Source organism: Accipiter gentilis, chromosome 9, assembly GCF_929443795.1.
Source record: "Accipiter gentilis chromosome 9, bAccGen1.1, whole genome shotgun sequence".
NCBI classification, from domain to species: domain Eukaryota; kingdom Metazoa; phylum Chordata; class Aves; order Accipitriformes; family Accipitridae; genus Astur; species Astur gentilis.
Genome location: NC_064888.1, coordinates 15,626,738 through 15,650,183, shown reverse-complemented (window position 1 = coordinate 15,650,183; position 23,446 = coordinate 15,626,738). Strand labels below are relative to the sequence as shown.

At 40.4% G+C, this 23,446-nt stretch overlaps 1 protein-coding gene across 17 annotated transcripts in view; it reads left to right on the top strand.

Moving 5' to 3' along the window:
- Positions 1-18,828, top strand: part of ZMIZ1 (zinc finger MIZ-type containing 1) — a 362,912-nt gene extending 344,084 nt beyond the window's left edge. For 15 of the 17 annotated variants that reach the window (XM_049809830.1, XM_049809846.1, XM_049809833.1 and 12 more), the window contains 5 exons: positions 575-643; positions 1,178-1,425; positions 4,462-4,625; positions 10,435-10,683; positions 14,341-18,828. In XM_049809830.1, coding sequence (XP_049665787.1) covers positions 575-643; positions 1,178-1,425; positions 4,462-4,625; positions 10,435-10,683; positions 14,341-14,448 — 838 coding nt within the window. In that variant the 3' untranslated portion in view covers positions 14,449-18,828. The remainder of the gene's footprint in view (positions 1-574; positions 644-1,177; positions 1,426-4,461; positions 4,626-10,434; positions 10,684-14,340) is intronic. The other 2 variants (XR_007507221.1, XM_049809837.1) reach the window with 2 other exon arrangements.
- Positions 18,829-23,446: the final 4,618 nt, after the last annotated feature.

Sequence of the window (23,446 nt, the reverse complement as noted above, 5' to 3'; positions counted from 1 at the left end):
TTTCTTAATTTATGTATTCATGCATCCAGGCCAAAATTTTTGTCCTGTTTCTCTGAGTCTGAGCACCTACATTCAGACCCAAGTGCCTATGTAACTAACTCATTTCCACATTTGTTTTGTTCTGTCCCCATCTGTGCTGATCTTAAGTAAAATGGCTATAAGATGTAGTTACTTTGAAGCTGTGTTACTGTGTAGCTAAAAAAAAAAAAAGATCTAATTTGAAAACCCAGTGCTAGCTGATGTTCACAGGAGAGATGTGCTATGTTTGAAAAGCCTTTAAATTCACAGTATATTTTACTAAAAAAATTATTTAAAGGATGTGAACAGCTTGTGGACACACACAAGTAGACATATCCTTATCTCATTTGTTTGATGTAGAACGCTGTTATCCTGGTAATCCAAATGTAGAACCAAAACTGTTTGCCCCAAATCATTCCTAAATTATGTATTACAGATAGTAAGTTGCTGGGTTCCGGTCTGCTGATTTCATCACTAACCTATCCTTCTTCCATCCCTATCTTACACATGTGTAGCGATATTCTAACATGAGGTTTGGGGTTTTTTTCCTTTCTAGTAAAACCGCTCTGCTAGAGGGCTTGGAGGTTGACCAGTACATGTGGGGTATTCTGAACGCTATACAAAAGTAAGTGAACTTACTTATTTCTGATATCCAAGACTAAGCAACTAGGAGATATGTTAATGAGTACTGAGATAGTCACACCAAAGTAAGTCTTAGTGATTGAACTTGAATATTCTATTTCATGGCTCCTTGGTGGAGTTAGTGATACAGTGAATGAGTTTCCATCTACTTAATAGATCTTTTTTTTGCGTTATCTCTTGATGGCAGCCTCACCAATGAGGCAGAGGCAAGAGTGGGAATGGAGAATTGAATGATTTCTCATATTTACAAGTAGTCCTTCTGAGTCATATGTGGCAGACCCCATGGATATGTTTGGATTTTGTTGTGTGGATAAACAGAGAAATGTGCTCTCATAGTTGCCTTTTTTAAAACTGGCGTTCGGCACATACTTGAGGACTGAAAGATCTTGAGGTTGTATTATACTAGAGCATTTCAGAACATTTGTTACCATGCATATTCTTATGGAAACTTCAGCAGAATTGATTAAGAAAAAATAATAATAAATTAATTTGCTAAAATTTTCACATTATTTTACAGCTCAGAGTTTGAAGAAGTTACCATTGATCCAACTTGCAGTTGGAGGCCAGTTCCTATAAAGTCAGATATTCACATCAAAGATGACCCAGATGGCATTCCCTCAAAGAGGTTTAAGACCATGAGTCCAAGCCAGATGATCATGCCAAATGTGATGGAGATGATTGCAGCTTTGGGTCCTGGCCCGTCACCTTACCCATCCCTACCCCCTCCTCCAGGAGGCAACAGTTCCACTGAATATGGTAACCAAGGTTAGTTTTACAGCTTTGTGCACCCAGGCGGTCACTCTAGAAGTCAGTGGTTCAGTCAGTTTTGTTATTCAGGTATGTCAGTGCATCTTCTCAGAAAGATGCATAAGGAAAGCAAATTGTATGGCTGCAATTCTGAAATTGTGCATCAGTCTTTTCATTTAAGGTTCATCTGTTTAGAGGAAAATATATTTTAGTAAGGAAATTGGTGCTTGTCACATTTATTGCCATGCAGCCCTCCCTGAATCCACATTGTATGTTACCCTATGTATTCATGGCCTGCCACAATATACATCTTTCCTCATTTTTTCTGTCCATTTTCCTTCTGTTCCAATCTCATTCAAGTGAAGGCTCCTAGTGCTACAGAAGTGACAAAGTAGAGAACCTGACCCATTAACACTGCTACTTGGGCCACTAAGTTTAACTTGTGGCCGAGTGGGTGACATTTGGTAGGCCACCCAGAAAGTGGATGACTTTTAATTGCTTTGCAAACACGTTTGCATTAGAAAATTACTTTTGAGTTTCTCTACCCATGTGCTGCCAGATTGTATTTAGTTCCCTGTTTCTCCAGCAGCGGAGATACATTTTCAAATGACTGGTATATTGTGAATAACTTAATTATGGTGACAATTCTGAAAATAGGAAACCAGAGACTGTTTCTTTTGCAAGTAATATGATATGACTCAGTTCAGCTTTGGGAAAAGACCAACTGTTCACACCATCAGAATCCCCAAATTGATTACAAGGTGATATATGTGCTTTTTGCAGGCATTTGAAGAAAAATATAGATTGCACGCAAAATATGGTTAATTTGCTCCAATGACTGCAAAACTGATGACAGATGATAAAACTTTTTCGGTTTTCAGACAGATGAATGATTACTATAACAAAGCCAAGAGCACTGAATCACAAATTTTTCACTCGTTTAGTAGGAGTGAAGTGCAGTCAGAGCATGAGAACAGAGCCATCTATTCTTCTTCATCTTTCTAGCTTATAATTGGGAATGGACAGGGTAGTCACATGAAGTGGAGTTTAGGGTTTGTGTAACGACTGCTGCCTAGACTGTTACTTCCCTGCCTTCCCCTGTGGATCCTGTAGCAGAGGTAGTCATTGCTTCTCGGAGCCCTGACTCATGAACGGCAGGTGGAACCCACGCTCTCCTATTTCCCCTGCAGTAAGCATATCAATCCAGAGCACCAGATTATCCTAAATGTCTTTAGAGGTCTGTCCCTCAGCATGGGGCAAAACTCTTCCTCCAGAGGAGGGCATGCTGCTGCATGGCTGTAACTCCCTGTGCATACTGCCTTGCGTCTTTATTCTCCATCAATATGTGCAATGAAAGTTAGTGTTTAGAATTAGGTAATGTCCTCTGATTAACAGTACTCTAGAGTAAAGTAGTAGTAGTAGTAGTAGTATTACTGCTGTCATTCATGTTTGTTTATTTGGGTTTTACAGTAAGCATACTGGAGTTTAATTTGCAAATATAACAAGTACTCAGTAACACAAGACCTTATTCCAGCTCACTGCTATTAAATATTTCCTGAGAAGCAAGGCAAGACCAGCTATAGTCTGTGAGACTCATCCCGTTTGCAGATTAACAAAATGAGAATTAGTAAGGCTCTGCAGTATTTACATGATAGATCAAAGTCCTGACTTCTTTGAGACATGGCTAATGACTTCTATTCCTCTGAGATTAAACTTCTGCTTGTGAAGCTGTGCTAAAGAGCAAATGATGCAGCTACTTCAGTTTGTCAAACTCCCTTCTTGACTTGAACATTTAAAGCTGCTGTACTTCAGCTGATGAACTGCAGCCTCTCTGTGCAAGCTCCAAAGCTATTCTATTATTTCCAGAGCTCAGTATCATCCAACTCAGTTGCTTATACAAAATAGCTGAATGGCTTTAGTTCAATTTTTGCTGTTCATAGCAAATAAGCCACCAGAGTTGGTATCTCAGTTGGAATTGTTAACAGAGGGATCTGGACAGAAAAAATATGGAGAGTAAAATCCCTGTGTTGGGATACATGCTTGCTTTAGAATTCAAGTGAAGATCACTGGGCTGAGGTGGGACGGATCAAAACATACCAATGATGGTTATACAGTACTTGTCCTGCAGATCAGCAGGGGACTCCAGGCTTGTTACTAGATGGTAGGTGTGTGGGGGTAAGTCCAGATCATTTATTCTGAATTGGTGTGAAATTTTTGTGCTTTGGAGAACATTCTTTCAGACTGAAGTTAGGTGAATTTCATAAATTCACTAGTTTTTCATTACGAGCATACATATCCACATGCTGAAACACAGGCTACAGGCAGCCAGTTTGTAACTCTGAAAATGAGACGAGTAGATCCAAGAGGGGAAAATCGATGTTATATTTGCAGACAGTCAAGTGAATTTTATTAGGTTTTGAGGGAGCAAGGAGAATTACATCACAAACCCCAGTTAGACATGAAGGCCTCTTTTGTGTAATCTTAATGGAAGTTGCCTGTTTATACTGCAGAAGAAGAGATAAAAGAGATGCTATGCTATGAACTGGTACTATGGCATCTTCCTGATACAGTTCTGTCAATTAGCTTCATCAGAAACTGAAGCGATGCTACAATCTTACTGAGTACATAGAAGCATAGACATAAATAACACAGGTATCCTATAAATAATTTTGGACTTGGGCAGTCAGTCTCAGTTGCACTAAGATGCTTCCAGATTGCAAATATTCCATAGAAAAAAATATCCCTTTCACTTCTCAATTTGGTTATGTGGTGGCTTGACAGTGGTTTTTCAAAATGCCAGCAGTTTTCAATTAGTTACAACATGTACCTGAATTATTATAGCAGCCAGTATTTGAAAGCTGAGTGATGTTTTTTCCTCCCTATTCCTCCAGTTCACTCCAGCAGTAGGGAGCCCAGTGTTGTCACATTCAGCATGGCAGTTGCCCTGTGCTGTGCAGGGAGGATACCATGCCACACAGCTTTTGCAAGATACTCTGAGAGATCAATGTTGGGAAACAAATGGTTTCTTTCATGTCACATCTGTTTCTCTTTTAGGCAACAGTTACCAAGGTCATGGCAATTTTGACTTCCCGCACGGGAATCCTGGTGGCACGTCTATGAATGACTTCATGCATGGGCCACAGCTGTCACATCCCCCAGACATGCCAAGCAGCATGGCAGCTCTCGACAAACCTCTCAGTCACCCCATGCAGGAATCTGTAAGTAATGGTGCTGTGGATATAGATTGTCCTTTGTGGGTGTAAGGAGCTCTCATCTAGCTAACGGACTTGCCTTGTGAACTGCTTTTACTCTTTGTGGATTCCTCACTTTGGAAGCTTGTGAAACAGAGTAGTCCTGAGAAATGCAAAAAATGCCATTTTTAGTTTCTGGCCTTTTCGAGTTTCTGGAGAAGCATTTCTGAGCTTTTCAAATTGTCATTTAAGTTTGTTTATCTGAAAGAGACAACCTGGCTTGGTGTGCTTGTGTTAATCATTGTGCTTTGCTCTGACACCTGAAAAAAACTAGACTTCATTCCCTAGGCCAGCAGGGTCTGTGAATATCCATCTTCAGCAGACAGCTTGTTATAGCAAGACATTGACTGACTTCAAAGCAGGGACAATATCTTCCCTGGCTTTGTCCCTGAGGGCAAAATTTGCATCAAAGCATTTTGAGAGGGAATTCTACCCAAGTAGCATGAAAGGCACCTGTAAGCTGTTGGGAATAGGACAAGCCTGTAGATTACAAGGAGGGACGCTGCCAGTGGTCTGAGAGTGTATCAGTATAAGAGACTACAAAATGGAGGTTTCTCAGGCCTCAGATGGAGAGGCAGAACTGTGCATTGGAAAAGCAGCTTGCTTAGAGCACTGGGTTATATATACAGAACTTTATATATCTCCAGAAAATGCAGTACTGCAGCAGCTAGGTGATAGAGAAGCTACCAGCAGCATTTTAGCTCTTGGGCACGGCTAGTCATCTATTTTAACTCGGGGTGGGGTGGGGTGTATACATCCTTTTATATTCATTTAAGTTACAGGGCAGGGGCTTTATAGTGTGCTGTTACTGCACAGGAAGGATGTTTAACTTGACAAGTCATCTGTGCCGTGTCTTTAGTGAATACTAGAAAGTACAATTTCAGAATGTAATGAGGAAATGTGGTAGCAGATGCTCAGCAAAAGCCTGCTCAGTCAATGTCTCCTCTAACTGGCAGTGGGTTTTCCAAGGAGGATGGTGAGAAATAGGAAGAGAGTGGAGAGAGAGTTCTTGGTATAGCTTGGAGAGAGCCCAAGTAACAAGACTGTCTGCAAAGGAAGAGTCCAGAAACATAACGATTTTAACACTTCACAGGCTATAAAGGATAGAATAAACATGCTGTAAACTTAATTTTACATTGGCAAATTCCACGTACTGAGCTTAAAGAGCAGTCTGAATTATCTGCATCAAAACCAACCATATGGTATTAGAATATAGTAGTGAGGGGAGCTACTACCAACCTGAACCACTCATAGCTGCTTTCCTTTGAATCAAAGCCACAGGGAATTATTCTTTGCCTCCCATTACTTGACACCTACCTCTTGACTTCGTTAGTTAACAGCTATACCTTTGCTATAGTAGTTGTCCCGGTGAAATCTCTGAAGTGGTAGGGATATGAAGTGGTTGAATATGAAAGTGAAGAATCTGTGGCTTTCTGAAAATGGGACTGGTTACAGATGATAGCAAAGGTGAAAGTTGCTCAAGGCTATGCATGTTCCAGAGCTGTGGGAGGGTGTTTGTGCAAATGTTAATAGATTTTTGGTTCTGTGGGCCAGTCTGTAGCAAATCTGATACTTGCTTATGATAGCTGGCAATTAAAGTAAACCTTTGCCTCGCTTCTCCCTCATCTGTCATGATATGCAAGCTATACTGTTTGGGAATGGGAAGCAGTGCTAAAGCAGGTTCCATCTAGTTTATGTCAGTGGCTGATTTTCTCTAATGAGGATCTGTTTTCAGGTCTATTAGCACAAGGGAATTAGAGTGACCTTGTCAATGTAGGCACGTAGTCTTCAGGCCACATTTGAGGACTGTTAGTGCTCCCACACAGCTGCTTCAGTGTTACAAAGTCTCTGTTTTTCTTTCTCTCTTTTTCTCCTTCTTCCTTTCTTCTCTCTCAAAAATGAACAACTGTTTGTCTGTAGCAGACACTCAGGAAAGGCAGCTTTAAAATTACTGCTTTTGGAGAAATGCATGCCATTAACACATTCCTAAATTGTGTAGTTGAATGTCTTTGGACAGACATCTCTGTATGAAAATAACTATAAATCGCATTGCGTAATTGAACTAAGGTTTTAAGATATTGCCTGTACTCTTGTCTGGCTTTCGGTTTTTCCTTTTTACACATTTAATGTGTATTTTATTTTAATCTGCTACTCATTTTGACCATTTTGTGTTTACAAGGTGAGTCGAGACCCGAGGTCTATCTCTAACTGGAGCTGAATGCTGCTGAGGAAGCTCCTAATTTTCCTATTATGAAGATTTATGTGGTGGCCCTTATATAATGGTAGGCAGAGAAAGTTGACCCCTCCAGACATACTCTGTAGGCCACTCCAGGAAATGCAGATGTGTTTGCCCAGTGTAGGTAGGGCTGGGTAACCAGGGCTGGATCATGAGAACTACCTTCTCTCAACACTGCTGTTCCACTCCTGTGGAAGAAGAAAAAATCAAGACCTGAAACATGGCTAGAAGTAATACATCTTCTACAGTGTAAAGTGTTGTGGGAACTGTAGAACAGATGCTTCTATGTCAGTGCAAGATTGCTACAAAATAGCTGCCAAAATCACATCATGTTTGTTTTCAGAAATTGTAAACAAGTTTTAGACAAAGGTGAATTCAGAGTTAGCTCTAGCTTAGTGCTTACTGCAGACAGTGTAAAGGAGTGGTACATGGCAGAGCAATGGATGGTCACACTACAGTTTCATGTACACAGGGAGGTGGTATGAGCTGGTGCCACTGTAAAAAGTCATTGGTCTTGTTTCTATTTTCACTTTTCTTCTCTCTCACACCAGCACAAGTGTTATTTGAGCCATGAAGTGATCTGGATCCAGGTACTGATGTGATTGAAAACTACTTCAGAGGGGTGGGGGTGGGGAAGTTGAGCTTTGGTCCATGTCTGCTCCTCAGTTGAGTTCACTGCATGTCTGCAAAGATGCACCCAATGACAGACATGGATGGGAAATTCAGAGGCCAGGAACAGCAGCAGGCAGGATGGCATCTTTCAGTGGTTCTGCCAGCTAACCCGGAAAAAGAGTTGGTAAAACTATGACCCCAGTAATGGAGAGAGATATAAACCTTTGACTTAATCTGCTGATCTTTTTTTTCACTATCAGTTTTATCCTGAGATAAAAGGAACATTGTTCTGCAGCTGGCAGGTCCTGTTGCTCTACAGCTATACATCTCTGCACTCCTAGAGGTCACTGTTGGGCTCATAAAGAGTTCTGTTGGTTTGTGCTATTAAGCTGAAGACGTAGTTGTGTCTGCTATAAGCTTTTCTTTTACAGATTGTAAATGTTTTAAGAGTGCCAAAGTTTATGCTCCTAAACACAACTCTGGAATTACTTTGCTATGGAAACAAAGGCAACTTTGTTAGACTCCGCGTTCGTAGTGTGGGTTAGTGTTTTTAAAATGAAATGATGGAAGTTGCAGACACAAGCTGCTCATGCACAAAATTTATTGCTTAGAATCTTTTTGCACCACGGCAAACTTGTCATTAGTTAGCTGAATGCAAATAGAAAAAGGTTGAAGTCCTGAGCATTTTGCTTTCTCACAGGTAAGATGGTAGAGTCTGTTGCCTAAGTCAGGTGGATTTTGAACCTGCGATGGCTGTTTAAGATTATGGTGGCCCTCAGTCTTACAATGAACAATTACTCCCTACCCAACAGTTACTTCAGGGCCCAAGATACTGTAGCCTTATCAACTAAATATTTATATATAAAAAATGCTTGTCTGTACAAACATAATGTAGAATTTCTAACCTGCTTATTTGTTTTGAAATATGTCTGAGAATGTATTAATGCCTCTTGGTTTAAATAATTATTGATATAAACATGCCAGTATGACTCTTGCTTTGTGCATTCAGGGATAAATTTAAGATACTATCCAAGATAATCCTGTTTTGTTTTGTTTTGTTTTCCGGAAACTGCTTTCCCACTTTAGCAACACTGTCCTAAATTGCTTTTTACTTTTTGTTATTAGTAAGCTTTCTTAATTTCCACACTTTGTTGCACGTGTCCTCAATGAATGAAGAAGGAAACAGTACTATTTGGATAGACATCTACTTTCACTTGGACTTCTGCAAAGTTTTTAGGCTGCAGATTCAGTTACATTAAGGTGTGGTCTGTGAGCAGATTTTGTACAAGTTTACCCCTAAGGTAACAATAATAATATTACAGAATACTTTCCAAGTAGTCAAACTGTGACCCTAATGGAGAGAAGAGTGTGTAGCAGTACTTTTTAACGGTTACTTTAAATGCTTATATGGGAAAAGAGGCCCAAATGTGGTGTCGCAGATAGAATCCTGCTCGTTTCCACCAACCTTCATACTACCAAAGTACTGAAAAGGACCTCCATGTAGCTGAGTATGACTGTCCCAATGGATCAGTATGCAGGTTTCAGTTTTCGTAAGAGTGGTGAAATGTATTTTTTTAAAATGCTTGGGTTTTTAATTTTTTTTAACTTTGTGGGAACATTTTAATTAAGTTAAGTTTTGCTTTCCAAAACTGAAGACTAAGGTTAAAATAACCTTGCAGTTTACTGTGATATGAAAGGGTCAATGCTGACATAGCATTTTGCTGGTTTCTGTTGGCTTGGCTGGATGAATTTCATGCTGTTGTTGTATGTATCTGTTCTTTTATTTCAGCTCCACTTTGTGGCAATATGTAGCATTCCTCAAAAAATGTTTACATTTTTTGCTTCTCCATATACCCAATTAGCATGAGACATCTGATTCTGAAGCACTCAGACACTTCTTTCTCATGGCACCAAGGTCAAGCCCCAGAGAATCCACTAGTGTTAAATGTGACATGCAGCAGAAGGAAGAATTGGGCTTGTGTGCGTTTGTTGCTTCTCTGTCATGTGAGAAAGACTTTTTCCCCCATTCTTCCATAATAGGGTTTGGAAGATGCATGTGGTTTGGTAGTTTATTCCCCTACAGAAAACATAAAAAATACTAAGCTTTCGCTAGAGAACTTATCCATGGCATGAATACAAAACAGAAGGGTGATCGTTAGCTTAGTTTAAGCTAATGCATTGTGCTTAGCAGTCAGGAGGTGTGCAGCCACCTACAGCAGCTCTGCTGATGGGTGGGGAGCTCTCTAGCTGAGCTGACTTGGGTTTTTGTCAACCATCAGAAACCATGAATATCAGCAAGGAAAATCTTAAGCCCTTAGAAGGGTTGTTGCATTCTGAAGAAAAAAGGAGGGGCGGAGTGGGGCAGGGCTGGTGTTTGCAAGATGTTTGTCATGAGCCGACACACAAATAGGCAACGGTGTCAGGAAGCTACCCGATAAGGGAGCTGAGCAGAAATTACGCATTTTCTCGGTTAATTGTTTTCCTGGCATAGGGACGTTATTCAACACATTCTCCATTCATTCATGGAATTTTTTTAGGGCAAAAGCATCTGCCATGCTAATGCTAAGCAGCACCCATAAGCCTCCTTCCCTCCTCTTTGGGGTTTGTTATTTTGCGTCTTCAAGCGCAGTTTCCCACATCACAAGGAAGCAAGCCAACAGCACAAATCCAATGTGTTTATCTCCCCCTTGCAGATAACATTCAAAAAGCTGAAACACTTCCTCCAGCATTGGGATATGGAGTTTTCTTTTCCGATTGTGCTTTTTTATTTCTTTCTTTGGGGTTCTTTTGTGGTTTTTTTGTTGTGTGTGTCTTTTTTTAATTCATTTAAGTTATTTCCTTTTGTAACATGCGGTTACAGAGTCAGGCACCGCGAGCACTGTACCTTGTGGCCTCACTTTCTTTTCCTGCTTTTTTCCTCCTCCGCAGATCCCTCATCCCGGCAGCACTGATCAGTCCCATACTTCCATGCAGCAAGGTTTGCACGTCCCTCACCCCAGCAGCCAGTCAGGGCAGCCATTACATCACAGCGGGCCTCCTACCCAGCAGTCCCGGCAGCCGCCCCCGGCCGCTTCTAGCAACCATCCACACAGTGACCTGACCTTTAATCCCTCCTCAGCCTTAGAGGGTCAGGCTGGTGGACAGGGAGCACCCGACATGCCGGAGCCCTCGCTGGATGTAAGTCTGTGTCATACTATCATCTGCCTGCCATAGCGTGTGCTTCGCATCGCGGCGGGAGGGCGGGGAGGGCACGGGGACGGGGAGCCGCTTCCACAGCACATGCCATCCCTTCATGCTTTGGTACATGGGCACAGGTGCTGCAGCCGAAGTGACAGGGTGCTCCTGGCTTGCTGGGAGAACGGTTCTGGTTTGAGCAGCTGCGTGGTGTGTGAGCCATAGCCTCTTCCTAGCACCAAGGCAGGCATTTCTTCAGACGGCGGTTCAGGCACCAGGCTGGGAGCCATCTCCTCCCGTCCCGCGATGAGGGGGACGGGAGCTCCTGCGTGCTCATCTAGACCCTGAAGCCATCGCGGTGCCTGCATAAGAGGAAGGACACAGCTGTGTGTGGTTTCGGACCGTGGCAGAGCTGTGCCAAGCAAGCTGCAGGCTGAGCCCTGCAGCATCCCCTGGCCAGTGGGAGGGGGATCTGTGCTGGCCCACCCTTTGGCACCGGCCCGGCTCCCTGTGGCCAAATCCAGGCTGTGCCCACGCATACCTGCTCGTGCGGGTAGCTCAGCAGCACAAGTTCTTCCTCCCAGTACGCCACATAGGAAGATAAACAGCAAGGATGTCTTTTGCCTCCTTAGCCACTATGGGAGGCACCTCACAACTAAACAAAGACAAACCTAGTTTTAAGGCCAAAAGTAATCTTCTGTCTCTTACCATCCATTCAGTGGAGCCGGAAGTGAATTATCTGAGGTATCTCTCTGGTTAACCACCTACCTCCTGAAATATAAATTCCTTAGCACTAGGATCGGATCTTCATTTGAGTTGTGTGTTCCCGTATGTGTATCTTCTGTCTGTTCCAAAGTCTGCTGCTGCACAGTGTAATTTTCTGAGAGAAATGTTCGCCTCTGTGCCTTGGATTTATATTTGTATTTACTGTTGCTGTATACTTAACGTCTTCCCTGTCACACACAAGCACTGTGCCAGCAGGTAGCCTCGCAAAGGGGAGGGAAGGGGTTATGGGAGGGATAGATGCTCCAGTTACAGGAACAGTGCTCAGTGGAGTAACTTCTATCTGAACCAGACTGCTGCTGTTTCACACAACACAGTCACATGCACGTCCTTTGGGAGCGGTAGTTCATATGGCAGTTAGAGTTCTGAACCCTTAAGGACCCCGTATGAGCACTGTTAATAGGTGAAATAAAAATGTCTTTTTTTTTTTTTTCTTCAAATATTTAAGCAACATGAAGTAAGTTGTTATGGGTCAGGCAGTCATTCCTTGGTGAAAGCAAAGTAGAAGAACCTCTACATTTATCACAGTACTGTGGTTATCACTGATGGAGGCATGCTGGATTCTTAATGGGAGGCTGAAATTACCTTAGCTAAATGAGAAGCCAGGTGCTATATAGTGTGGGCAACATAGTTTTTTGAAATATGAGCAGATGGATTATTTTAATGGGTTTACCTTTCAGTGGCTGTGTTGTGGAACCAGGCTGAATAAAGTCCCATGCAGCAAACGGAACAGGGGACTGTACCATGGACAACTTGGTCTGCTCCCTACTGACACGGTCACATTAATTCTTTAGGACTTAAATGTGATGCAGTCTGTTTAACCTGGGTTAAAGGGTACATCTCATACAGATACAGGTGACCTGCACTTGTACCTCAAACAGCAGAGGCATCGAGAGTCCAATGACTGGTTAAACCTCTCAAGTATTCGCTTCAGGAGCACTGGGCGCACCTCTCCAGATTCTGCCTCTAAGTCTAGCACATTCCCGCAGCTTCTGCCCCCTTCCCCCCCACAGCCCCCAGCGCTTCTCCGTCTCTTACCTCTGCTCCAGCACAGCACCCTCAACGCCCAGCAAGTCCTTTCTGAGGTCTCTGGTTTTCACACCAGCTGGGCAGCCAAGGCAAGCCGAAGTCACCCTCAAAACTTAGAAGACTTCATTTTCAGAGATACTGAGTATATTGTTTAAAACATTCACCTTTCTAAAAAAATTTTTTAAAAAATCCCCTGTATACAAGAATGAGTCTCAGAGATGTTATGTTAAATTTTTAAGAATTGATTTGTAAAATCATAGGACAAATTCAACCATTTTTTACTTTCTACATGTTTGGTGGGGCTGCAGTTTTATTTTGGGCTTCTGTACTAGGTATTCATAAAAAATTATGATAGCAGGTGAAATACATTTAAAGGCCTTATATCTTCAGTCTAGTACTATGACAATAGTATTTCTACCATGAATAAAAGGAAGCGGTATTTTAAGAAAAGCATTTCTTCTGGGAGATTCTGTTTATGTAAACTTGACATTGCATTTTTTTCTAAATGCTTAGGAAGTAATAAACTTTTTTCTGCATTTCATGTTTAGCTTATTGAAAAATATGTTCATCCATATAACATTAGAAGACGAAGCTGCATTTACACAAGAGTAATAGAAGCACATAAATATAATATTTGCATGCTAAATGTGATGCAGTCGTGATGCAGTCAAGCTTTTAGTCTTATAGTACTTGAAAACATAGAATGGCTTAAAATTAATTTCTCATCCCTACTGTTGAGCTTGTTAAAGCAGTCCATATTTTTCTGTCTTTCTTTTAATACAACCCTGAATATAAAGGGAGTTTATTACAAACTCTTCCCTGCTGTTTTTTATATATTATGACACTTTTACTCTTGACTAGGATATGGTGAGATGCAGAATAAAGCAGAAAACATTGCCTGGTACACAATCCAGTAGTTATGATTTGCTTGTTATCTGTCAGATCAAAAACAATCTGAGTGATGGTTGGAAAGACAAAATTTTGTATTTGAAACACAGTATTAATAAAAATATAAATAAAAGCCCCACAACTATTCCTTTTGATATTTTAAAACTTTGTGGAGGTCAGTGCCTCTTCTGCTGGATGGGGTGTTATGCTCCTGACCCTTGAAAACGTCTGGAATTGCATGTAATGCTGTAGTTGAGAAGTACTTCCAACCACCGCAAACTCACTGCCACAGAAAGGAAGAGGACTCGCCCACCTGCCTTGCCACTCCCCTCCCCAGGCCTTCCTTTCAGTTGGTGTTTTTCCCTCTTTTTTTTTTTCCTTTCTCGGCTAGTTTTAACCCTGGGTGAGTTCCCTGCTCCAGCTCACTGCCTCAGAGCTTACATCAGCGCACAGAGGCATTAGGGGTGGCTGAGGGGTGAGGAAAGGGTGCAGGCTTTGAGCGACCATCTCACTGACATGTGCAAGTCAGGTAGACCAGTCTCTGTTGATTTATCTTAAAGCTCAAATGTGTATTACTCAAACTGCATGTTTCAGGTTTTTAATTCAGTCTTCTATATGAAACTAACATACATAATGAGCATTTATCGAGAAGTTTCTGTCAGCATCACTAGCCAAGAAATATACTTTGTTCATGGATGAACTTTATGATGGGGAGGTTGATTGAGAAACCCTAATTGAGATGGTCATGTAATTCACAGGTGAAAACTGAATAATAGAGACTTTCACGAACAAGTGGATAATGCATCATCTTAGGGTATTAGGTTTGTGTCGCTGCCTTCTGATTTATTTGGATATATACATATGAAAGCCAGTTTCCAGGAATGTGTGGTCTTTAATCCCTTCTTTTCTCAATTGTGTTTCTGTTATCTGTAATTTTCCTTTTATCTCTATATTTTATAGCTGCTTCCAGAACTCACAAATCCAGATGAGCTGCTTTCGTACCTGGATCCTCCTGATTTGCCAAGCAATAGCAATGATGACCTTCTCTCTCTCTTTGAGAACAACTGAAACCATATGTATTCTCCCTTTCCTTTCACTTGTTCACACGTGTGTGGCTGCACAGCGAGGAATCTTAACACTCCTTTTCCACAAGAGAAGAAAAAGAACTCACAACTTGATCCAATGGTGCACTCCCTGCTTTCTTCATCTCAGAACTGCTTTTGTCAGCTTCAAAGACTGCGAAAGTGACGGGAGAAAAAAATTAAAAAAATAAATAAATGCAGTAATCTCCGAGTCTGCCGTGCTACACGTGACAAAGAAGCATAGACAGTTGTGCAGCTATTGGAAACCCCATTTGTTGTTCATCCTCTAGAGAGAGAGTTCTGTGATAAAACATAGTGTGAAGTATCTTGGCAAAAATGAATCTTGGCAAGGGAAGAAAAGGCAACAAAATGGAACTGTCTTTAACTGACCCATCTCAGAGTGTCCTTCCAACGCGTGTTCTTCCATTTTTTTGAAACTGTATCTCCCTCCACCCCACCTCCCCTCTGTCCCCCTCCAACCACAGGTTTGCGTTGGAGCGGTTGTCCTGGCCACACACAAAAGAAAAACAAAAACATGTACAAAGCTCAGAAAAGCACAAATCCTACAGTGAAGTGGCAAAGATAGGGAAGACCTACAGGCCCATCAGAGCGAGCCAGCAGTTTAGCTAATGCGACTTCAGTGAGTCCTGAGAATCTCCAGGCTGCAGCTGTGGGTGTTGGTATTTCTGCAAGTGCAGGAATCTTAACCACCTCTTTGCAGAGGATTCCTCTGGCCAAACACACAGATTGGAAACACCCAGGAAAAATAGTAATAAAAGTTTGCCATGTTTAGGGATTTTTTTGTGGTTTTGGTTTCAAATCAGTACTGTTTGTGGCTGCGTTAACATCCAGCTGCTGAGGTTGCTGCAATAGATCTTTTTGCCATGTACGCCATACAGAATGGAAAAGAGAGGGAGGTGGGATGCAAACCAAACTGTTCCTGATTATTACCTACAGCCTTCGGTGCCCCGAGTGTTTGTGTCACTGTCTGTACTGCACAATACATACATAGTAAGACAAGCTGGGTTGAAGGCAGCCAGGAAGTCATTGCAGGATGGAGGGAGAGTAACATCACTATCTGCATAATTATTTTTAATAATCAGCTTGAGAAGGGGCATTGACATTGGACAGACATCTTGCAACTTCATTTTTGTTTTGCTTTGCGTTCCGTTTTCGTGACTGTTACAGATAATTCAGCCTTTTTCTTTTCTCCTCCTTCAGTTTCTTTTTTTAAAACTTTGGCTGCCGGGATGAGCTCTTTCTCCTGAAGGACCGGGCATGGGGAGAATAAGTAACTTGGTAGATTGCTACTGCCCTCAAGAGACCCTGCTGCCACAATCACTGTCTTGCCCCTGTGATCTGTGCTTCTCGTGTGGTTGCTGCTCCTGCATGAGCTTCCTATTGCTTCTGTGCCCATTTCTGTGTTCTTCGTCTCTCTCTCTCTCTCTCTCTCTCTTTCTTATAAATGATGTACAGTAGCTGTGTAAGAAGTGCATGTGTGCCAACTTTGCCCTTGTGGTGCAACATTTCAGCTTTTGCCCACTGTACAGTTATTGGTTTCGTTTCTTTTTATTACTAAAGCAAATTTGACCCTACTCCTTTTCCTCATCCCAAATCCAATCAAACACCCTTCGTTTGCTCGCCACAATACGTTTTAAACTGAAGTGCCAGGCAAAATTTTGTTTGTTCCTGTCGGTTTGACTAGATAGCTTCCTAGCCCTCTGTGTTTAGTTTGCAATGCTGTAAATGGCATGCTCTGTGCTTACAACTCTGGATTTGCTTTCCTCACCAAAGTCATATTTGTAAATTCTTTGCGGTTTTTGTTTTATTTTGCTCTTTTTGTTAACGTTTCCCACTACTGCTGTACATGCGTCATGATATATATATGCTAGTCAGCAGCACCTTGCTGTAGATATTAAAGGAAATGGCGGTTTAGTTCTTTTATTTTCCAGTAGGAGTATTGAATCTGTCAAACATATTATGTAGAGATGGTCCCACACTTATATTTTTCCTGTTTCAAGTTTTTTTAAGAAAGGCGCTGTTCATTATGCAAAATCAATTATTTTAAGAATTGCTATTGTAAATATCTTTGTGAATATTTTAGTATCGTCTTTGATAATATTCAACATTTTCATGATCTGGTTATACTTTTGCTGGTGTTTTTAAATACCTTGTCTGAAGATAAATATGGGTCCTTTTTTAAAAAAGAAAATTGAGGGTTCTTTAACAGAATAAGGGAGTTGTGTTTTTTTCTTTTTTTCCCCTGTTTTATTTTGATGAATTAGCCAAAATTTCATATCCATTTGTGTGATGAATGAATTGATACATCAGGCAGTACCTGGACAATCAGGGCCCAGCTCTGTCGTGGAAACATAATAATAAGTGATTGCCTAGGGAAAAAAAAAACAAACAACTGACCGACCGATATTCATGGACTGTGGTGACTGTGGGCTGGTCATGGCAGAGATTTTGTTCGTTTGCCCAAGTGAGCGGAACACCTAGCACCAGCTGTCCGAACAGGTAAAGATGCACTAAGGCAAGCAGCAAGTATGTAAGGTACCATATTTATATCACTATACTGGTGCTCCGGTCTCTGAAACTGGGGCATGGTAACACTTAGGGATGTTGGTGGGTGGGGGAGGGAAACAGTATAGTATATTTTATTCTGCTTAGAAGTGTCTTTCTTTCTTATGTAGGCTTGACAACCTGTAGAGGTTCTCTGCAGAATATTAATGATACCTTGGTGTAATACATGGTAATATGGTTGTGGTGTGGTGCTGCTATCACACAATTCCTAGGAAGACCATTCTTCAGTTACAGATGTGGTTTTGTAGCCATTTTACTGTAGTGATTTCCCCCTGTATTTCTGCTGCGTTGTTTATATAGGTATTGAAGTCATTTGCAGGGGTGGCTAATGATAAACTGACTTTATGCCCTTAGAGTTTGGGGTTTTTGTTCGGGGGGGGGGGGGGGGGGGGGGGGGGGATGTTTCTTAAGCCATAGGTTTGGGAATAAAGAAGATTTCTCACTATTGGTTGGAACTGGTTGCTCAGGTTTTTTTGATTGATTCTATTTAATGTTCCACCCTCCATTGATTCCTGAGCAGCTAAGTTAAGTCACCTGAAATTATTTTTCTCTTAAACACAACATTAATATTTTAAACCAGGTATGTTAAGGATTGACCTTTTGCTAACTGGTAGTATTTAAAATACATCATTTAAAAGTACCTGTTGGAAAGCATAAAGGGGAAAAAAAAATACCCCACTATAGATATTAGCAATATGTTTGGAGCAGCGTTTGCATCTGCTTTGTACAGTAATAGAGAATTAAAGTGGACGGTTGACATTTTTAAGCTTACAGAAACGTTTGGTTTCTAAGCAGAACTTGAGAGAAAATACATTTTTTACCCATCACCCAAATGTTGGACATTTGAGACAGTTTTAAAACTTATCTGTCAGCTAAAATCAGGTACTGTATAGTGGAGTCAGTATGAAAAAGCTTCTAAATGAAAATTTAGTTATTTTTTTATCTGTTCACTGCCGTATTAAAGTTTAGAGAAAAAAACCTAGCAAATAGGGTAATCACAGTCATTTCTTTTAAAGCTTAATTATTATATGGAATTCCAGTAGTATTTTTATTCTTCTTTTTTTTGTTTGTTTACTTTTTAATTGTTTCCCTATGGAAGTTCATCTGGGAAAGAACCCACAGAGATCTACAGTTCTGCTGCCAAGACATTATTATAGGACTGACAGATACACGCCAATGTCTGCAGCGGAGACTCAAGGGACAGCTGTACATATGTAAATGACAAATAGAGACATGTTAACAGAAATGCATTCATTTTCCTTGGAATGTGCATTGTTTTTATTTCGCAGGAAAAAAAAAGCTTGAAGCTCCATCTTATGTGGAAAATGAATCCTGTTTGTTAGCGTTTGTGGAGTCTCAGCATTTGTTTCACTTTCACTTCTGTAATATACTCTGATCCTTTGTTTTGTTTTGTTTTATCTACATGTAATATTTAGCTTACGTGTACTAGTCTATCACCTGTGTATTTTTAGGGTGCTACAGAAATAATGAAGAAAAATAAGGGGATTAAAAAAAATTGTAACCAAATTCATACTTTGTACAATTTTTGATATCACGATCAGAGAAGAATTAAAAAAAAAAAAGTACAATCTGAAGTAACATGCAAAAATGGCCATTGTCTTTGTTTGTACATTGTATGTACAGTACAATGCAATCATTTCATACTTTAAACTGGTCAGAAAAAATAATTGTGATTTTTAGTCTTGCAAAACTGTATGTAGTTAGATGATGTGACAACCTAATATTTATCTAATAAATATGTATTCAGATGAAACCTGTATATTAGGTGTTCATGTGGTTATTTTGTATTTAAAGATCAAATTATTTGACTATTGCTAGACATTTATATACTCTGTTGTAACACTGAAGTATTCTCATTTGCTCATGTTAATTTTTTTTTTCCTAAATAAATCTACAAAATTAAGGTCTGGCTAGTTGGCAGCTGCTTTGTAAATTTTGAGTTTCTTTTTGAAATAACCAACTTCCCCTTTGCCCTCCCTGGTCTGTGTTAATGTGGAAGTCAGTTGGGGAGGATGGACCTTTTCAGGGACCAGGACTTGCTGCAGGAAGGGAAAGGGGCGAACGCCCTGGAAGAGGCACAGAATAAAAGATTATGAATGCAAATTTACTGATAGGCATGGGATCACGTAGAAAAAAGTCCCTGCCGAGCAAGATATTGGCGACTTGCAGTTCAGTACGCAGGGCACCTGCATATCACGTAAACAAGTAGTACTTAAAAATCGGCCATGGCATGCACAGGTCATGTCCCGGCGGAGTTCTGCGCCCATACTTAGCCATGGCCACAGATGGCAGTCACTTTGCATCTGAGAACTTGTTTTAATAGAGAATTACTGAGTATCTCTGCATTTGTATATGGCATTTGTGGAAGTGTTTAGTCTAAACCCACCTTTGAAATGCATTCAAATACATGGGAACAACCTAACCATTTCAGAATATCAGTATCTATATAAGTATATAATTGAGATACAGCAATTACTCTACAGCTCCACAAGCACACAAGTCCTTACTGTTTGTTGAGATACACACAAGTATATATACAGATAAATATATTTTTTAAAAAAAAAAATCTAGACTAGAGATTCATTGTCTTGAAACTAGGAAAAATCATTTGTTTCTGACTCTCAACTTCAGCCTTCCTTGCTGGCCCTACCCATTACAATGGCCTTTTAGGACACCATAATAAAACTGAGTTACAGGGCACTCGGTAGTGAAACAGAAAAGATATTTATCCATGCCAGCCATTAATTAATGAATATTTTGGTTTTGGTGTTCTGTTTTCCTGGAAGCTCCCAAGAAGTGTCGGCGAGATATAGTGCAAACCCGCTTCGGCACTGTACAGATGGAGAAAAGTACGAAGAGCTCGAGTGATGTCCTTAAGCTCTGTACATTTTTCAAGCTTACGTTGAAGGCTGAGGAGGCTATGACAACTCTGAAAGTGGAGTTTCTCCCAGATGTCGCCCAAGGAAGGATCCCAGGATAGGTACGATATGTGTATCCAGTTGATGCTGATGTCTCCCGTCCCACGCTCTGGCAGTGTGTCTGTGCCAGACAGGCAGCCACCTACATGAGTATCTGTCTGTGACTTCTCTGCTTATCAGTGTGCTTACCAGTTGTCGAACAACTTCAGAACACTCTTACTTCCCTACATTTTTTCTCTACTCTTCCTATTCAGTATGGATCTCTGAATCACATTATTTTGATTGTGCACTTCATGTTCTGCTGCCATGCGCTTCATCATGCGTTTTACAGGAGCAAGAGACTGAAAACAATTAGAAACATGGAAGCAGGAGCCGCTGTTTGTTTTCTGCTTGGATGATGGGGATGGGAGTCCTGTGTGTAGATATTGCAGCTTGCTTTCCTTTAAAGAAGTAAGCTAGACAGCATATAAAACAGTTGTACAACTCTCACCTGATATGCTATATATAATGCTGTTATTTGTTATCCTTCTCCATTTCCCTTTAAAACTAATTAACGTATTCTTACATTCATGTACCTAGTCTTTATTTATATGCATGTTTAGCCAGAACCTACTTCTCTCTTACTGCGAAAGTTCCAAGTCTGTACAAATCTTCCTGTATTGTGAACTTCCAGTCATGAATGATTACCTTTCTTTTTTACATTTTGAATTATTACCAGCAAGTCACTTTATTACAGTTTTCCACCTTCTATGTTGCTGAAATCCTACCGACTCTATGCAGGATATTACTCCTAATGCCTGCCTTTCTGTCAATGCGCTATTCACATTTGTTGTCTCTAAAAGAAACACAGGATTTTTCTTGTATCAGATAGACCTCCGAAATCTTCTGCTGAGTTATCTTGTCTCTATCAGTCTACAGGATTTTCCGGGGGAATGTAAAAATAGTCCACAGGGAACCTAATCAATTATTCAATTTTATTTATAAAGCGAGCAGACAGCAATTACGTCATTACTCCTACAGGAGTTAGCATACAGCATGGTACAGATGGACTTACTGGTTTGTTTGCTACATAGTTCATCTGCATTTCCAGAAACTCCTTGCCTAAATCATAATAATTGGTTTTCTGCTATTTAAATCTATCCTTCTGTTACAAACATTCTCTTTTCGAAGTGTGTGGACTAGACGAGATTAAGCTATTTTCCCTGTTTATTGAATATGTCTGCTTGGTTTGTCCAATTACTAACTCACTATATTTATTGATAGATCCAGTTACAGTAAAGTTAGCTTCTCTAGAAACACTAGTATCTACCACTTTAAAATACACAGGTTTTTTGACACTTTTTGGGCTTTATTAGACATTCTAAGAGTTTGGGGATTATCAGTTCTGGTTTTCCCCTAGGTCAGAGTTTTGACCAATTACATTTTTAATTGAATTTTACAATCTAGACTTTCCTGTTTGTCCATAGTTGTTTCATGATGTTGGGTTTTTGGATTTTGTTGAACTATTCTGGAACATTTAATTTCATTTGTCACCTTCTTCATGTATCAACACATCGATTATTGTGAACACAGAGACAGGTTGTTAGTTTTAATAAATTTTAACTGGTCAAACACTAGAAAAATAGAAATATTTTTAAAAATATTTGGTCTGTTGTTAAGGTTGTATTCTTTTTTTGTTGTCTTCATTTGGTTTGCAAAAACTATTGAAATATCCCACACTTATTAAATGAAGTGCTGGAGTTGAAGTCTTATTGGGGCTTTAATGCATATTTAAATTTATTCAGATTTTTACCAACTGTTCTTATGTTTCAAATTTATAATCAATCCTTATTTTTTCCTGGTTTGTTACTTCTGTATTTCTTAGAATGTACATTTTTAAGACATGCAAAATCAGTGAATTTGGGGCTTACCCATGTACCCATCTGATTAGCTGTCCTAGTTAGTGACTGTTGAAAATACCCTCTTCATAAAGTTATGCAGAATGTGTTGCTTCACAAGAAATCCTATTTGGCTAGCAGTTTTTCCTTCTAAATTAAGAGCGATGGTCCCTCTGGGAAGAAGCATTACTTTCATATTGCCACTATCGAACTGATGGCGAAATGTGCAGGAGCGACACTGAGATGGAATCAAAAGTTTAGGAAAACTAGACTCCTAACTCCTCTGAATGCTAATAGAAATTCTTACCCTGAGCTTTTAAGTATTTCACCAAACATTTCATTATCCAAAAATGATGTTCTTCAGTTGTAAATGTGACACATGTTAATTTGCATCTGACAACTTGTTAGCTCAGATGGTGGGACATTGTGTATTCAGATGATTGTCACATGCGATTATGTCATATGTCATAAACGTTCCATGCTAGCTAACGCAGTAATGCTGTTATATGCTGATGGTAAGCAATCCGTTCTGTAGTGAAATAGCAAAAAAAGCAGAAAGGAATTGGAGAGATTCTGTATTGCAAGGTTGGTTCCAGCAGAATTGTTAATTAGAAAAACTGGTGGAATTTTTTTTAGTCTTGCTACATCTGTGAAGCTTTTAATTTCTGGGCGATTCTTGTTCAAACTGATGCTATCTGGCCATTTTTAGCTTTCAGCTCCTGTTGTGAAGTTGTACAACTAAAAAACATGTCTCAAAACTATGATTATTGTTAGAATTAGTTTAGTGCAGACAGGATAATTCTTCTTGTACAGGGTACAGAGGCAGCTGTTACCTCAAAGAGTCATCATTCAGATTTACACACAAGACAAATTCAAGGAAAACCCAAGGCTTTACCAGGCAGCTGATTAAAGGAGAGCTCTTGAGAAACAGCGTGGAGAAGGAAGGTCATGAAAACATGACAATGTAAGGAAAATAACTGTGTAGAAAGCTGCTAAATATTGGGGAGGGGAAAAGATCAGAAAGGGGACCAAATTGAACCAAAGGCCCATAAGAAAGTAATTTTTAAAAATCAAGTACTGTAGCAGGGATGGGGAATGAAGAACATATAGTTGGGAATCTGGAGTTCTGCTGGTGGCGTGCTGCACAGGACCATGCCTCCCATGCCTCTGTGAACACTGCAACCATTTCCCACTTGAGTTGCAAGTAAAATTATCTTCTAAAAGGCACTTCAGCCTAGGATGTCATATTACCACTTTGTCAGTCTTAAAATGCTAAATGTATGATGTTCTTCCCCTTTCTTTCACCTGGCTGCATTTTCTAGTGTTCTTGACAGTGATTATAAGAAGTGTCAGTACTCTGTTTTTGGTTTTATCAGTTATGTGTTTGTTACATCACAGAAACAAGACCTGGTCAACGGAGTCACACACTGAGAGAAAAGATGAGGCACGGCAGGAGCAGGTAGTGGTGAGAGAACCGATGTAGGTTTCCATGCAAGCGGGTGTTGCAACAGCCTCTCGGGATGGGATGGGGAGCAATGCGGTGCTGACTTCCACTCCCGGGGAGGGAGCTGCTAGGAGTCTC